Genomic DNA, 17734 nt, shown 5'->3' with positions numbered 1-17734 from the left:
TCTCCTTTTCTTACCCTACCATACTAGTTAAGACATCAAGTACTATGCATAATAGAAGTGGTGAGTGCACATCCTTGCCCTGCTCCCAATCTCAGGAAGAACACATTTAGTCTTACACCAAGTATGATGCTAGATGTAAGTTTCAGATTTTTTAAATCAAATTGAGGAAGTTTCCTTCTATTGCTGAATTAGCTTTTTTTAAAATCACGAATGGATATTGAATTTTGTCAAAATTTTATATTACTTGATATTATCATGTGGTTTTTCTTATTTTTTCTTAATATGATGGATTACACTGACCAATTTTCAAATATTGAAGCAGACCTGCACATTTGGAATATAGCCCCCTTGGTTGTGGAAACAACTCAAATGTCTTTCCACGATGAGTGGATTACAAGACTGTGGTACATCCATACAATGGAATACTTAGCAATAAACAGGAACAAACTATTGACACATGTAATAAAACCAAGGATCTAAAGGGCAATATGCTGAATGAAAAAAGCCAGTCTCAAAGGGTTATATATTGTATGATTCGACTTATATAACATTCTTAAAGTGAAAATTATAATGATGGAGAAAAGATCAGTAAATGCCAGGCATTAGGGTGAGATGAGGGTGTAACTATTAAGGGAGTAGCAACAGGAAGTTTCTTTGTGATGTGAAGATCTGTATCTTGATTACGATGATGGTAACATTAACTCACACAAATAAAATTTCATAAACAGAAAAAAAAGAGCATGTAAAAATTATGAAATTCAAACAAGGTCTGTTACTGAGTTAATAGCATCGTTGCAATGTCAACTTCCTGGTTTGACAATGTACTGTCGTTACAGAAGGTAACGGAGAAGCTGGTACATGGGAACTCTCTGAACTGTTTTTGCAAATTTTTGGGAATCTTACAAAGTATTTTAAAATAAAACGTTATTTAAAAAATACAGTAGGAAAAAAAAAAAGAGGAGCCTGACCTTCGAACAATGAGTCAAGGAAGGCTTTGTTCTATACAGCGGGAACAAGCACCAAGTTTGTGGAAGAAGGAAGCATAACAACTCCATGGCATTTAAGTGTGTCTAAATTCAGAAATAGACGACGAGAGTAGAGGCAGATAGTTTAAAGGATCTGAATCATCCTTCCTGGTTCTGATGCCATATAGAACCTCAAAGGACATGTTTAGAGCAGTAAATGGAAAAACCAACTGAAGATTTTTAGTGAGGGGAGGGTAAAAGGGCATTATTAGTTATGTTTAGTCACATTCTAACTGCAGTGGAGAATGGACTAGGGAGGATGTGAGGATGCAGGAAATCTAGCTATCTGGCTACTGTTGTAAGCCAGGTCAGGTGATGGTAGTTTGGATTAGGGTAATGCTGGCAATGGAAATGGAAAAAAATGGACAGATTTGAGATGCATACTAGATGTATTTTATGCATGGAAATACATGAAACATGGTCATGAATTAAAAGACTGAAAATGTCCATTAGATTGGTGACATGGAACTAAACTATTTCAAAGGAATAATTGGGCAAGTGAAATACCAGACTGGAGTAATTTAAAGAATGGGAGGGGAAAAACAGATACAAATTTAGACAACTGAAAAAATTTGGCAGTAAAAACAAAAAGAGAGAAATGAGGTAGTAGCTGGAGGAGAGTTACGGAAATGAGGGAAGGTATTTTGAAAGTGGTAGCCAACAAAGCACATCTTAGTTCAATAGGAAAAATCTAGTTGAAATAAAAGAGAGAAGAGGTGATGAAGAAAAGAAATAGTTTAAGGACAAGCATGAAGAAAAGTGATGATGTGAAGTTTTGGAGGAAGGCAGAATGCTCTGTGGCAGAAGGGAGTATGGCAATTTCATGAAACAAATACGGCTAAAGTATAAAAAATGATGGGGGCAGTGGTAGGAAATTGTTCAGAAAAGGTTAGGGCTACTTTCTTCTACTCTAAGAGGAAAAGAGGTGAATGTGGGTACAAGAATGTCTGATACTGGGTGTGTTTTTATCTGGTGAGTTCTCTTTTTCTCTGTGAAATAGTAAGACGGCTATATTTTTTGCTAGGGCTGCCTTAACAAAGTACACAAAGGACTGGATGTCTTAAACAACAGAAATTTATTTCATCACAGTTCTAAAGGTCAGAAGTCCATGATCAAGGTGTCAGCATGGTTGGTTTCTTCTGAGGAATTGCTCCTTACCTTGTAGATGAACATCTTCTCTTTGTCACCCCGTCGTCTTTCCTGTGTGTGTCTGTGTCCTATTCTCTTCTCATAAACATATCTAACGTATTGTATTAGGTCCCACCCATATGAACTAATTTTACCTTAACTGCCACCTTAAAAATTCTGTCTCCAAATAAAATCACATTCAGAGGTACCATGGGTTTGAACTTCAACACATGAGTTTTTGGGGGACACAATTCAGCCTTTAACAAGAGGTTATACTTGCTGAGAGTGAGAAGGGAGATAGGATACATCAGAAGGTCAAAGTGAAAGAGGTTTGAAATAGTTCTAAACAGTGTGAAATAGTTCTCAGATTGACTGTAAATGAGGTAACATCTTAAATGAGTAATTTAACTTAAATGCAATTTAGTTCACAAAATGAAATTCTGACTTCCTTATTCCATTAAAAAATTACTTTACAAATCAGAAAACATGGATTGTAATCCCTGCTCTGCTAATAAGCAATGTCCCTTGGATATCTCCAGCTTTCACTTTTGCCACTCTGAAATAGGAACAACATATCAAGGAAGAGACATATGCCTCAGAGTATACTAGACAGAGCATTGACTTGGGAAACCCTGAGACCCCAGTACCATTCCCTGCTCCATCACAGAAGAGTTCAATTTCTTAGAACCTCGATTCCTCATCTTAAAATGAAGTACAACTAAATCATCTCTAAAATCCCTTCTAAAATCCTACAGGTCTATGAAATGAAGTAAAATGAAGTTATACCGAGAATAAATGGACAGTGGCAATAGAAGAAAAAGATTCTTTGAATATTTGCCAATAAAAATTGTATGCTTCCAGCATACTGAAACATTGGTGTTCCATTCCTATTTTTTCTACATCTTCTATTCCCAAGTCAATACTATCCTTAAAGCTGTTTTAATATACCTTTTTCTCACCTCTGTTGGTTTAAATACTGGGTTCTGAGTTGCAATAAATTATTACTTCTTTTGTTATATGTAATTATCTACTTAACTTTAAATCATTACATTCTGAAAAAGCATACCTAGTATGTCTAAAATAAGAGAGTTATGCATGTTAAAAAAAAAAAGTTGAATGGTGGATATATTAGTCAGAAACACACATGGCTAAAGTAACAGAATATCCAAACAATGGCTTGAAAATCAAGAGTTTATTTTTCTCATGTAATAAGTGCAGAGGTTGGCAATTGCTCACATAGGTTCAGGTGTTCAACAACGCCATCAGAGACCTAGGCTCCCCCTAATCTTTCTACAGAACCATCTTTGAATAGTAGCTTTCATTCTCATATTTGCTGTTTCATGGTACTAAGATGGCTGTTGTACCCCTAGGCATGTTGTTGGCATTCATGGCCAGAAGGAGGAGGAAGAGGCAAAGAGCCTCACCTCACAAAGCTTTTTTGCCTTTTTAATTTGAAAGGAAGGCCATTCCTAATAGGATTCTGTTCATTTCAAGAGCCCTAAGCAGGTCACATGCCTACACTTTAGATATTTGTGCTGTCCAATATGGTGGTCATGAGTCACATGCAGCTTTCTAAATTAAAATAAAATTAAAAATTCAATTTCTCAGTTGTACTGGTCACATTTCAAGAGCTCAATAGGCACAAACAGCTACATATTGGACAGCACAAATACAGAACAGTTCCTTTGTTGCAAAAAGTTCTGCTTTGGCATATTACAGACCACAAGGAATAAAACCACTTCTGTTTTGGATCAGTCATTATATATTCCCTGGGGCTGAAGTAAGGTCCTAATCTCCTTGAAGAACAGAGATCTCTGCTCCTATCTGATTATTATAGGACACTGTTAATAACGAAGAAGTAGAGGTAAAAGCAGTGGAGGCAATTGTCTGCCACAAGGGACATTATCAATACATTTATACTAAAGTTTACAAATTATTACACATTAAAAACGCACTTAATAAATTAAGTAGGAGGTGTTAAAGAAGGTATTAAAATTAGACAAAATAAATTAAAACTAAGTCTGATAGTTACAAGAGGCACTAAATTACTTATTACACAAATATAATTGCTAAAGTAACACTACTAATAGTGACTGATAGAAGATTAGAGGGAAGAATGGTAGTGGAATAATATGTGGGCACTATTTTCTCTATAGTAAATAAACCTGAAATGGCTGATTATATTGAAAACGTAGTTACTAATAAATTCATGAACAAAAAGAGTGCATCTTGTGATGATAAAGATTAGCTGATAAGAATTATTGGGAAGAGTTATTTCACATCTGCCTCATTACTCATGGGAGAATAAAATGAAAAGGAGTACAAAAGAAATGAAAGACTAGATATGGAGAATAATTTACTGACAGAATTATTCAAAAGGTTAAAAATCTGATATTGACAATAATTTTCTTCCTAAAACTTTCAGGTTGTCCATTCCTCCATGATCCTCACTTGCCGAAATCCAGCAATGACAAGTGTGGAGTTTCTGTATAATTTTGGTGAAAAATAAATATTTACATATGTAATTATGCATATATATGTAATATATATTACAAACTAATACTAACAATATTTGTTCTGAATGAACAAGTGCCAATTTTAAACTGATTTGTATCTAAATAAAATTTTTAACTCTCAAAGTTCTTACCTATTAGAATATGCAAAATACTGTTAAGGTAGTATAATGGTTGTTTTTCACGAAAAACTTAAAAGGAAGAATAAATTCTAATTATTACTATGAAGTTAATGAGATATAAGAATTGTAAAAATTTTACTTCTAAAGATAGTTTAGATTTTCTTATTTTTCCCTAAAGTAAAAATAACAGCCACTGAAACCCCTCCCCTTTCATCCCTATTCTCTATGATCTCTAAATATTCTTTTATGTAATTTATAGTTAAAGGTTCAATAAATATAACTTTCATAAAGGTTAAATTTGAGTATTATAGCATGCATGAACTTTTAAGTATTTTGTAGGTAAAAATCTCAATTATGTCCTATGGCAAAACAAAAATTTTACAAAGAGATATTGCTGAACTTCAAGGAATGACATATTTTAAGCAAGATTCATCAGAATAACATTATACCACATTAAACAACAGCCCACCAGAATGCAGAGTAAAATCCCACTTGACACTATAAAGAGAGTCAAAATCATCTGCCAGCATTTTGTTCCTGCGAGCTATGCATGCTATGTATTTCCTATTACCAAAAAAGGGAGTAAACTAGAAATTGAGTTCTAAAACAATACGTTCACTATTTGAGTATAACAAAAAGAATCTAGAATCTTCATATGCAAGTTTATTAAATCATCATGGTTTATTTAACAAGGTTATTTCTACATCAGATTGTGGTTTAAAAGCAGTAATATATGTGTGATATGAAGAGAATGATGTACAATCAATAAGAGTTTTATTAAGTCTCTCTTCCATGGACTTTCCCCATCTTCCTGCTTAGAAGTAAAAGGCATTTTTGGGTTTATATAAACACATTCTTTACAATTGCCTTCTTAACAGAAAACTAGTATATAAATAGCACTGGGCATTTAGTAAATAAATCACAGGCCAATAAGTTCAATTGGCAGTTGTGAAATGTAATGTGAAAGAGTTTTTGAAACCTTAAGACTGGGTGATCTGCAGTGTTTCCAACATGTCTTCGACTGCCTTAAGAGAGTATTTGGTTTCCTTCTTACTGCGACCTGCAAACTAATTTAAAAAAAATGCAATTAGACTCAATTTCAGTGGCAGCTTCAAAATCATAATCTTACCTTCACATTACTAATGAAAGTTAACGTTATCTATTTTATCACTAGCATGAAATCAAATATGTTCTTTCTCTTCAATAAACACAAAATATGAGTTTTAAGGACATTTTCACTAAGGTTTCATCTTTAGTTGAAGTGTACAAAAATTTCACTGCAAAATTGTCCAGGTTAAACACTTAAGTAGCATGATAATCTATAAAACCAAAGATTTGATTTTAAAACTATTCTAGGCCAGCCTGATGGCATAGTGGTTAAGTGCACATGCTCTACTTCGGCGGCCCAGGGTTCACAGGTTTGGATCCTGGGTGCAGACCTACACACTGCTCCATCAAGCCACGCTGTGGTGGCATCCCACATACAAAATAGAGGAAGACTGGCAATCTTCCTCAAGCAGAAAGAGGAAGATTGGCAACTGATGTTAGCTCAGGACCAATCTTCCTCAGCAAAAAGAAAAAAAAAAAAAACCTATCCCCTACACACCAGAAAACTTTTATGAAATAAAAAGCACAATTTATAAATGAAATTTAGCTTATAGAACATGGACCATTTCTACTTGTCTGGTCTCTAAACAAACTTTTATAATTTCAAACAGAGGTAAAATATAAAGTATTTTTTATTAAACATTTTAAAGTTGCAAGATATAGCTACAATTATTTACAGTAGGTCACAATTTTAAAAAATTTTCCAGATTTATTAGCCAACTAGATAATATCATGTTTCTGCAGCAAGGAGCTGCCAAATAAAATTCTATGCTACATATTAAAATGATGTAAACATGTTTTAGAACATGCATCTCTTGTTTATTAAGTTGTCATTTACTTTATAAAACCAAACTGAAATTGGATTTTATCATGAAAACAAAATATAATGCACTAAATACTGTCTTCGTATATTTAAAAGCAAATTCATGGCATATTATAAACTCAATATAGTGAATACAATCAGTGAGGGAAACATTGTTGAATACCCCATGCTGATTTCAAAGTGAGATTTATAATTAGGCTAACAATTTCCAAGATTTATCAGTTTTGATTTAACACTACAGAGTTACTAGATAACTAAGTGTTCCATGTGGGGCTAGGGAAAGTTTATTATATCTATGTTACCCTTTTTCCCCTGGTTAAGGTATTGATTAATATTTGCAATTAGCAACACATAGTATTCTCAAGTTAACATCTAAGCACTCAATACATTTTCAAGTAACTGATCTTTCCTTCAAATACCAATGCTGTCTTAAGTACTTAGTACTTGATTTATGATGTGTTCCTTCTCTTTCTTAATTAACTTAATTTGGCAAACTTCTCGTGACCTGTTGAGACAGATTACATGATCAAGCACAGGTAACATCATTGCTTCAGGAACTGCTAACCTGCTTCTGACCTCTCTGGCTGCAGCTTACCATTATGATTACCCTACTTCCTAAAGCATCAGTTTCTGCGGTTGAATCTTGATTTGATAGAGTAATTAAAGGAGATTTCTATAGGAAGTGCCAGGGAAAGATTCTCATAGAAATCAAGATCACTTTGCCTTTCATAAGACACTACTAATTTAAGGAATTCAAATGTTACATATACAAGTCACAATTACAAAATATGGTAACAGCAACACCACATTCAAAACTTTGCTTTTTCATAATTTCCCATGGTGAGTAAAGGACGTGGGGTGTGCTTACTCACATTATCCTGCTAATAAATTCACTTTCACAAGGACAACCAAGAACAGAAAGCCTTTTCTTTTACCATGGCCTATCCAAAGTAAACAGGAATGGTCCTAATCAGATACTTAAAGGTCTAATTCTGAGAAAAAGCTTTGAAGGGCTGGGGGAGGGGGTACAAAATTGTATACTACCTAGTAACATTTACTCTACTTTTTTAAATAGCAAATAAAAATGAAAACTTTCTGTAAAGCTGAAGTCATAAGGATTTTAAAATACAGCACTTTTCTTGGTTTGTATCTAAACACATTAAAAATAATAAATATGAATGTGTAATTTTAAAAAATTTGCTAATCAAAAAATCACCTAAGATTGTGTCTCACTACTACTGACAACCAGTGCAATTTAGAATAAAACTAACTTATTTGTGTCAGAACAAATAAAAAGAAAGTTGGAAATATAAATCTATCACTTCAAATTTAGCCTGACATGCAATTATTTTGTCTATTCCAGAATTATATGGCAATTTAACTGATTAAGCCGGAATCCTATTTTTCCCTCAAATCATGATTTAATTTTCTATTTCCCAAAAGGATAGTAACAGAATCACCTCTGCAATCATAAATAACATATGGATCACTAGCACAGACAAATTTAACAGTGTACCAAAAAAGCATTTATCTGGAAAATTATTTGAGTAGGCTCACATTAAAGTTTTTCAAGAGCATTAATCAAACTTGCCTGCCTCTACTGAACATGCTAAACCAATTACCTAATTGAAGAGCAAATAGTAGCTATATTCTGTTTCATTATTAAGTAGAAACAAAGAAGGAAAAGCAGTTCTTAAAATCTCATTTTCTCTAATTTATAAATGCCTAGAAAAACATTACAATAAGGAACATTTATTATATACTTTATACATGTCTATATGCCTAGACATGAGTCACAAAGTTCTCAATTAGATCTCAGAAATGTATCTAATTAATAAAATGTCAATTTCTGAAACTTATACTTTTCCACATTAATCACAAATTCTGCATTTTTGTTTTCATGGACTAGGTTTTGGTTAAGTAAACTCTTCCTTCAATTTCCCCATTGGATCTTAAAGAAAATACACCAGAAAGAACACTCAAATAATAAAAACTTATCAACTTCAAAGTCCAATGATTTATCCATTGTGATAACTGGGATGTAAGATAACTAAAATTTACCTTTATATAATTTACGGAAAATAATATGGGGGGATAACATAATAGGATGAATAAAATGAAATAATGGATAGATGAATCTTAGAAACATTATGCTGAGTGAAAGAAGCCAGGCACAAAAGAATACATAACCTATGATCTCATTTATATAAAGTTCTAGTATAGGCAAAACTAATTCATACCGATAAAAATCAAATCAGTGCTTGTCTGCAGTGCAGGGTAGTGTTGACTGCAAAGTGGCAGAAAGGAACTTTCTGGGGTGATGGAAATGCTGTATGTCTTGAATGAGGTGGTGGTAAGAGGGGAGTATATATTTGTCAAAACTCAACTACACACTTAAAATGTGTGCACATTATTCTATAAATTATACCTCAATAAAGTGGATAAAAAGAGAAAAATAAACAAAAAGAGAAGGATGGGACTATGGAGGTATACAATAATGTAATAAATTGCTAAATGACCACATATTTCTCTCTCCATTGAGAGCTGAAGTACTGCATCCCCTACATCTGAAATGACCATGTGACTTGCTTTCCTCAATGAATATCAGCAACATGTGACACCACCAGTCTCAAAAAGCCCTTGCACACTGGAATTTGCTTGTTTGCTAATCTTGGAACCCTAAGACCACCACATGATTAAGTCCAAGTTAGTCTGCCAAATGACAGGCACAAGGCCCAGCACTCTCAGCTGACAGAAAGCCAACCGTCAGATATTTAAGTGAAGCCATCAACCACTAGCACAGGCAGAAATATAAATTAGACCAGTCGAGACTAGCAGAATTTCTCAACTGAGCCCAAGTCAAACAGCCTACCTACAGAATCAGAAGCAAGTCAGTCGTTATTTTAAACAACTAAGTTAGCAAAAGCCAATGGATATGAATATTTATGGAATCTAATTCAAAGAAAGAGAATCCACAACCTCTGCTGAAAAAGCACAGAATACGAAAGCTTCAAAAACACCAAGAGATTTTATTTAAAATCTGTTACTGCTGTTTAGAGGCAAAATAAATTTTGTATGATGGGTGATTCCTAGTTGATGAGTACTGGAAGTTGCTATATAGAAACCTGACACGACAAACTGGGAAATGTGTTATCTTCCTGGAGTGGTATCCAAGGTGACAGAAACTGACAAAAATTCCTAATACTACTATCCTTTCCTTTAGAGTCAAGAAAAGAAGGGGGCCGGTCCCGTGGGCGAGTGGTTAAGTTCGCTTGCTCTGCTATGGCGCCCAGGGTTTCGCTGGCTCGGATCCTGGGCACGGACATGGCACCATTCATCAGGCCACACTGAGGCGGCGTCCTACGTGCCACAACTAGAAGGACCCACAACCAAAATGTACAACTATGTACTGGGGGGATTTGGGGAGAAAAAGCAGAAATCAAAAAAAAAGAAAGAAAGAAAAAAGAAGATGGGCAACAGTTGTTAGCTCAGGTGTCAATCTTTAAGGAAAAAAAAAGATTGGCAACAGTTGTTAGCTCAAGGTGCCCATCTGAAAAAAAAAAGAAACGCAAAGGCAAATCATATCTTCAGTAAAGATGTGCAAAACATCTCTGGGGACTATGGAGTTTACAGTGCAAAACTCAAAGACTGAAGAGCACAAGTGACGCTATAAGAGCTCTTTCCAAAGAACATTGATAAAACAAGTCTGTGAAAAGAGAATGGAGCTAATAAGATACAATAGAATTTTCTTTTTCTTTTTTTTTTTAAAGAGGATGGCAAGAAGAGCAAATATTACTAAGAATAGGGTTTGGATCTGTCAACAAAGGCTTAAAATACTGAAGTGATGAATTTATGTCAAATGGTATAGGGCATCTCAAAAGCAGGGAAGGGCATGTTTGCCTGGTCTTATATTTCTGAAGAGACAGAGAGAAAGGAAAAAAAAAAACCCAAAACAAAACAAAACTGAATTTAGTTACCATTCAGAGTTTTAGGTCTGAAATGAAAAGAGCAACAAGTGAGGGTAGGATATCAATTGTTCACATGAGAAAATAACTGAGAGGGAGTTGGAAACTATAATTACAGCCTCAGATACATTTATAATCTGACATCTCCTTTTACAGGCAGTATATTGAAGCCATTAAGAGCACCAACTTTGGAGTCAGACTGCCTGGTTCTGAAAACAGCTCTGTCATTAACCAGTTTTGTCACACTGGGAAACTTATTTAATCTTTCCACGATTTAACTTCCTCATTTATAAAACAGGAAAAATACCTAGTTTATAATAAATTGTCTATAAATGTTTGCTATTATAACTCTTATCATTGTTATAATTGCAATGAACATAGCAGGCATGACAAAGTGAACTTAGAGCACATGATCAGTAAACACAATATAATGTGTATTACTATGATTTAGTGAAAATTATGTACAAACTTCTTTAATCCTCAGAAAACTTTTATTGTGTCCATCTTTCAGATAAAAGCTAGGGCCAGAGATAGTATGTAATTTATCCAAGGTCACATAGCTAATAAATGTCACAGCCAAACTTGGAAGTCAAACAATATGGATCTAGCATCTGTGTTCTTCGTTTAACTACTACATAGTACCAGCTTCCATGGAATGGGACTCATGACAGAATATGGAGATGGACAGAAACACTCTGGATAGCCACATGGGGGGAAACTGACCTCTATCTCACATCAGACATAAAAATCAGTTCCAAATGGACTGTGGATCTAAATGTGAAAAGGAGAAGGAAAAAAATTCTACAGACACGTATGATTATCTTTATGACTATGAATAACAAATGATTTCTTAAACAGAACACAAAAAGCACAAACCATGAAGGAAATGAATAATTAGATTGAACATACTTAACTTCAGACCTTTTATTTAGCAAAATCATTTGAGAATAAAAGCCAGTAAGGAGTTGAAGAGATATGCTTCACATATAATGAACAAAGAGCTCATAATCAGAAAATTAAAAAACAAACTAAAATGTCATAAACCAATGAAAAAGATAAACTTCATGAAAGAGGATATCCAAATGGCCAATAAAGACGAAAAAGTATTCAGCCTCAGTGTTCACCAGGCATCAGGGATATGCAAAATAAAACCCCTACACATACACCAGAATGACCATAATTACAAAACTGACAGAACCAAGTGTTAATGAAGATGTGGAGTTACAAGAACTCTCAAACACTGCTGTTGGGACTATAAACAAATAATTTGAAAAGTAAGCTTTATCTATTAAATAAATATACATACGTCCTATGACCCAGTATTTCCACTCAAAGGTATGCAATCTTCAGAAGTACACGTACATGTACACCAAAAGACTTGTCAGCAATATTCATTGTAGTATTATTCATAATAGCCCCAAACAGGAAATAATCCAAACACCTATCAACAAATGATTAAAACTGTAGTATGTTCATAGACTACAGTATGATGAAAATGAATGAACTACAGACATAAACCAGGATAAATCTCATAAACGTAATAGTGAAATAGGCCAGACAAAAATGAATCCAAACTGCATAATTCCTTAAAGTTCAAAAAAATGCCAAAATCATGTGATTATAAATCAATACTCTTGGGGAGGATAAAAGAAGTAGAAATTGAGAGGAGGTACCACGAGAGCATTGGGGTGCTGGAATGTTTCTATTTATTGACCTGGATACATTTACCTTGTATAATTCACTGAAATGTACATTTATGACTCGAGTTCTTTCTTCTATGTATGCTATGATTTAATAAAAATTGATTTTAAATATAGTCATACCATGTCAAAAAATGCACTGTGAATAGCTGTTTCTCAAAAATACCTAAAAAACAATGATGTAGTTTGCATACCATTAGTTTTATATTATCCAAGTCTTATCTTTCTTTCTCTCTCTCTCTCTTTCAGCTTATTGTGTGGAACCCCATTACAGATCTGAGCTAAGTTGAACTGCATTTGCAGAAGCACAGCCTAGCTAATAGTTATAAATATTCTGACTTACATGCCAACAGAACTGACATTATTATACATAATAAAAATACATAAAAGTGACTTTAAATGATCATGGGACACTGAATTTTTTAACCTCCCCAACTTTCTCCAACCAGGAGTAAAAACACAAAGAAACAAACAGCACCAAAACCAAAATGACAGAAAACAAGCCCAAGGAAGACATCTTCAAAAAATACATTGCAAGCAATCCTCCAAAACCCAAGAATATGGGTAGCAGGACACATAAAAGATCAACAGCTATGTTGCAGGAGCAATAGGAAGTAAAAGAAGACAACCTACTACTCTACAAGCCACAGAAATGAGAAAAGTACGAACTGATGAATCTGCAAATGACCTGCAAAAACAGGTCAGTCTCAAAGGCTCCAAATGAAACACAAGCATAAAAAATTGCATGCTAATGTGACATTAAACAAGTCTAACAGTCTAGGGCTTCAGAATCTCTGAAATATCCATGAAACACCCTGTTCCAGAAGGAAAAAAACCTTATACTCTGAATGAAAACTACCAGAAACTGAAACCAAACTCAACAGGGTAGGAACACTGGAGAGATGGTTGAGAAAAGGAGGGGTGAGGAAGGTAGCGATGCCCAGAGGCAGCAAATCCCAGAAGAAAAAAAAAACTAATAATAAAAAGCAACATTCAAAATTGAGACAACATCTCAAAATTCAAGATCTATAGAGCTCTAGGGGGAGAAGAGAGACTGAAACCAGAAAATCTTTCTGAACTAGACCTACTTCCCAGAAAGACTGGATATACAGACTGGACAGAGCCCAGGAAAACCATCTCATTTAAATGTGGGGAATAAGAAAAAGAATACGAACTAACCCCATAAAAAACTATTATGGAGAAAAAAGAAGAAAATAAAATACAGAAAAGGATTTGAAAGAAAATGAATGATACAGGAGCTGGGAAAGGAGAGCCAATAAACTTGTAATTGGAGACCTGAAAAAGAAAACTTAGGCAACCAAACTAGGAAATATTTAAAACTATAATCTTTTTTTAAATTTTTTTTTTTTGAGGGAGATTAGCCCTGAGCTAACTACTGCCAATCCTCCTCTTTTCACTGAGGAAGACTGGCCCTGAGCTAACATCCATGCCCATCTTCCTCTACTTTATATGTGGGACACCTACCACAGCATGGGTTGCCACACGGTGCCATGTCCACACCCAGGATCCGAACCGGCGAACCCTAGGCTGCCGAAGCAGAACGTGTACACTTAACTGCTGAGCCACCGTGAATGTGAAAGGAGAAGGAAAAAAACTGGCCCCAAAACTGTAATTCTAAAAGCAACTTTTCTCGAAATAAAAGAGGACTGAATCCAGATATTGAAAGGGTCTATTATGTATTTGGGAAAATTGACCTCAGAATAATCAACAAAACATACTGTGGCAAAACTACTGGACTTTAAAGATCAAGAAAAAATCCCTTTGGGAAATCAGACAAAAAGTCTGTCATTTATTAGAGAAAGAAAATCAAGATGGCACCAGACTTCTTAACAGCAATATTTTATCCTAGAAAAAAATGGAACAATACGTTTAAGATACTTAAGTAAATGTAAGCCAAAGTTTGTATAAAAAGCCAAATTTTTCTTCAAATATAAAGACTATAGATAGTAAATTATAAACATGCAAGATATAAGAAGATACACTTTTCCATGAGCCCTTCCTGAAGAATCTCCTAGAGATGAGCTTCAAAAAACTCAGAAATGAGTGAAGAAGTTTCAGATAAGATCTGACATGTAAGGAGTATACATGAACTTTGTTATATAAAGTCGGGTTAGTTTACTTTCAGGCTTTTCTTCCTCCTTTATTACTTGAGAGACCTCTGATTAAACTACACTCATATACTGAATCTGCTTCTGAAGTGCATCATGCAACTTGTTTATTCTTGCTGGACTTTTAGAATTACTTTTTATTTGCCAAATGCAAAACTACTGAGATTTCCAGATGATAAGGCTAATTTATGGGGTCATAATAGCAACAGACATCTTTTAGGAAAAAAAAAATGTGATCCTATAACTACAAGTTAATTCTATATGGTTAAAACAGATTTGATAAAGGCCCTAAGGCTAAAAGTCCAACGACAGACATCTGTCTTTGTAGTCTGTAGAAACAAAAACAACTAAGGAAAACATTAACTGACCTATATGATAATATACAATTATCAATACTAACCTGATAAGCTCTGTTGATCTGACTAGCTGCCCAACTAGCATATTTCATGTTGTCCTTTTTCATTTTTGCACTTGCTTTTGGATTAGAAGCAATATGACTTGCCGACTAAAAGCAAAAAGAAACATCAAAAACAAAATTATTTTTTTCTAGTCAAGATAATCAAAAACACATATGCAACAGTCAGTTTCAATGGGATGATAACAGTTTTAAAAATTGTACCAAAACAATTTTTAAAATAAAAATAAAGTTGAATGAAATTAGTATTTAGAGATGAAAATATATTTTAACATATAGAATAATCCAAAGTAATGTGAACAGAAACGATATCTTAAATAATATCTAAAATTATTTTGTAAGTTATCTACCAAGGCTCTTAAAGTAAAATTCCATTACCACTTAAGTACTTTAGAATATTACTGGTGTTATTTCTTGTTACTGAATTACTTCAGCTTTCCTGTCAGAACTATAGAATTATTGAATACTAATATAAGGAATTCCAAAAATAATTTAGTCCAACCCCTACCTTAACAGGTAAAAAGAAAATTTAAGTCCAATAGGAGTGATCTGACTTGACTAAAGCAAGTTAATGAAAGTCTTAGAAACAGAAAGAGATCCTCACTTTCAGTCTACTTTTCACCATACCAAGTATTTCCAAACTGTGTTCCATAGAACCAATCAGAGTCACTATAATTTGATCCACCTTCTCCTTTTCAAAAATGTATTTAAACAAGGGACTGTTAATCTGAGATCCATGAAAGAATCTGTAAACCCCCAAAATCACATGCTAATTTTTAAGTGTGTATTTCTGGGGAGAGGAAGATATAACTTTTATCCTATTCTTAAACATATCTTATTCTTAAGAGGATCTGTCCATGTGACTCAAAAAAAAAAATGTTAAGGCTTTCTTCTATACCTAGCTTGTGTTCCAGACTTTTCCCGTCTCCTCCTCTGTCAGTGAGGAATTTATATGCAAAATCTGATTCATATATCTCTATGTCTTTAATGTCACCTTTTTGATATGAATTTCAGCAAATGCAGTGGTTAAGAGTATGACTGAGTCAACTGCCTAGGCTGGAATCCACCTCAATCACTTAGTAGCTCTGTGTCCATCCTTGGACAAATTAATTAGACCTCTCTGTGTTGTAGTTTCACTTTCTATGAGAGGGTGGTAATAACAGTACCTTCTTAAATAGGTGATGTGAGAATTTAATGATTTAAAGCAAAAAATAGAGGTCAGAACAATGCCTGGCATATAAAGTGCTATGTATAAACTATTATTAATCATTTTCTTATTATAGATCTTTAAAATTAGTATTGTTAACTTATTTGGTAAAAAGAGACACTGCTACTATTACTGTATCTCCAAGCTATTACACTTGGCACTGGCAGAATCCAGGAAAAATTTCTTAAAATTCCTTTGAACTGTTTTCCAATTATATTTTGCCATTCCTCTTCCAAAAAATTATTTCATTTACGCTTCTTCCAGCTTCCGTTTCTGTAATCAATTCTTTTTCACTGAGCCCCAACAAGACATTCACCCAAATGTTCATGAAAAGACTAGGATAAATTAAAATTTCAAAGAATTGGACTACTAAAAAAAGCTTACTTTTCCAGTCATTCTGATTGCAGAGAAGGGCTCATTTTATATATATTTTAAAGCTCAGCAAGTTCTTCCTATTTCTTATATTCTTGTTAATTGACTTTTCTAAATCAGTCATTTGGCATACATATACAACAGAAATATTCAATTACATGCTTCCCACAAACAATTTCCACTATTTTTCTATACCATAAAAAATGTTTTAATTTGACATCAGAGATTTTATTTCTAACACGTCTTTTATTGGCACAGTTTAAAAACATCTCATACAACTATAATTTAAGTAAGAAATACAATAATGTTGGGCATAAACCCAAGAATATCAAAACAATTAAGAAATATGTAATATGGTTTGTATCTGTTATTACTTAATTTTATAAGGGCAGATTTCAATTCTAATACATTAAAAGATATTTTGCAATGAAATGTTAAACAGCTAGGATATATTAACATTCAAAAATAAAAGTGCCTTACAACCTATAGCTCATAATTAGCTAGAGCAAAAAAAATCATATTCTTACCAATGAAATACAAATATAAGAGGCAAGTAATTGGATGGGATAGTTAATGGATTTTAAATGACAGATTTCGTAAAATAACATTAAACATACACTTCAACTCACCATGTAAAGCCCAAACAAAGCTCTCATATTTCTGTTGTTCAGTTTCAATGCCTGTGCAAAATACTTTCTTGAAAGTTCGAGGTTTTCAAGTCCACCTTGGGTATATTTAACCTGTTAAAAATTGCAGAGTGCTGAAACCTGTTTATTTTACTACTTTGAAATATAGCATGTTTCATCATGCTACAGGCATTAGTAATTGAAACAGATATTCTGTAAACAAATGCAAGATGTTAAAAGACTTCATCTTAAAATTGTTAAAACTAATCTAAATTTTAAAGCATAACCTTCTCCAAAAAACTATTCTGTTCTATGAACATTAAAATCATTGAGTAGTTTTTAAAACAAAAATGCTGCCAATATAAAGAAGTCAGTATAATTTCTATTTCAAGTGTCTTGCAAATGCTTCACAATTTTATATATTCTATTACTAGCCTTACAAATCTAGACTTAGATACTAAATTGCCCTTTTCAAAGTTGCACTGACACTCCTTAATGATAAAGTCCTTCCAACTTTACAGCATTCAATTGCACTGCTATTCTTAATAGTAAGCAAATAAAATAAATACTTTCTACTTCCCAAAACATTGACCTTAATACGA

General features: G+C 33.6%; 1 protein-coding gene across 4 annotated transcripts in view; it reads right to left on the bottom strand.

The window, feature by feature from the left end:
• Nucleotides 1-5444: 5444 nt before the first annotated feature.
• Nucleotides 5445-17734, bottom strand: part of EMC2 (ER membrane protein complex subunit 2) — a 59362-nt gene continuing 47072 nt past the window's right edge. For all 4 annotated transcript variants that reach the window (XM_014855267.3, XM_014855268.3, XM_070481484.1 and 1 more), the window contains 3 exons: nucleotides 17136-17246; nucleotides 14913-15017; nucleotides 5445-5855 (listed from right to left, as the gene is read on the bottom strand). In XM_014855267.3, coding sequence (XP_014710753.2) covers nucleotides 5769-5855; nucleotides 14913-15017; nucleotides 17136-17246 — 303 coding nt within the window. In that variant the 3' untranslated portion in view covers nucleotides 5445-5768. The remainder of the gene's footprint in view (nucleotides 5856-14912; nucleotides 15018-17135; nucleotides 17247-17734) is intronic.

The sequence above is a fragment of the Equus asinus genome, chromosome 12 (assembly GCF_041296235.1).
Source record: "Equus asinus isolate D_3611 breed Donkey chromosome 12, EquAss-T2T_v2, whole genome shotgun sequence".
Classification (NCBI taxonomy): Eukaryota; Metazoa; Chordata; class Mammalia; order Perissodactyla; family Equidae; genus Equus; species Equus asinus.
The sequence above is the reverse complement of the archived record's forward strand: the minus strand, read 5'-3'. Positions and strand labels throughout refer to the sequence as shown.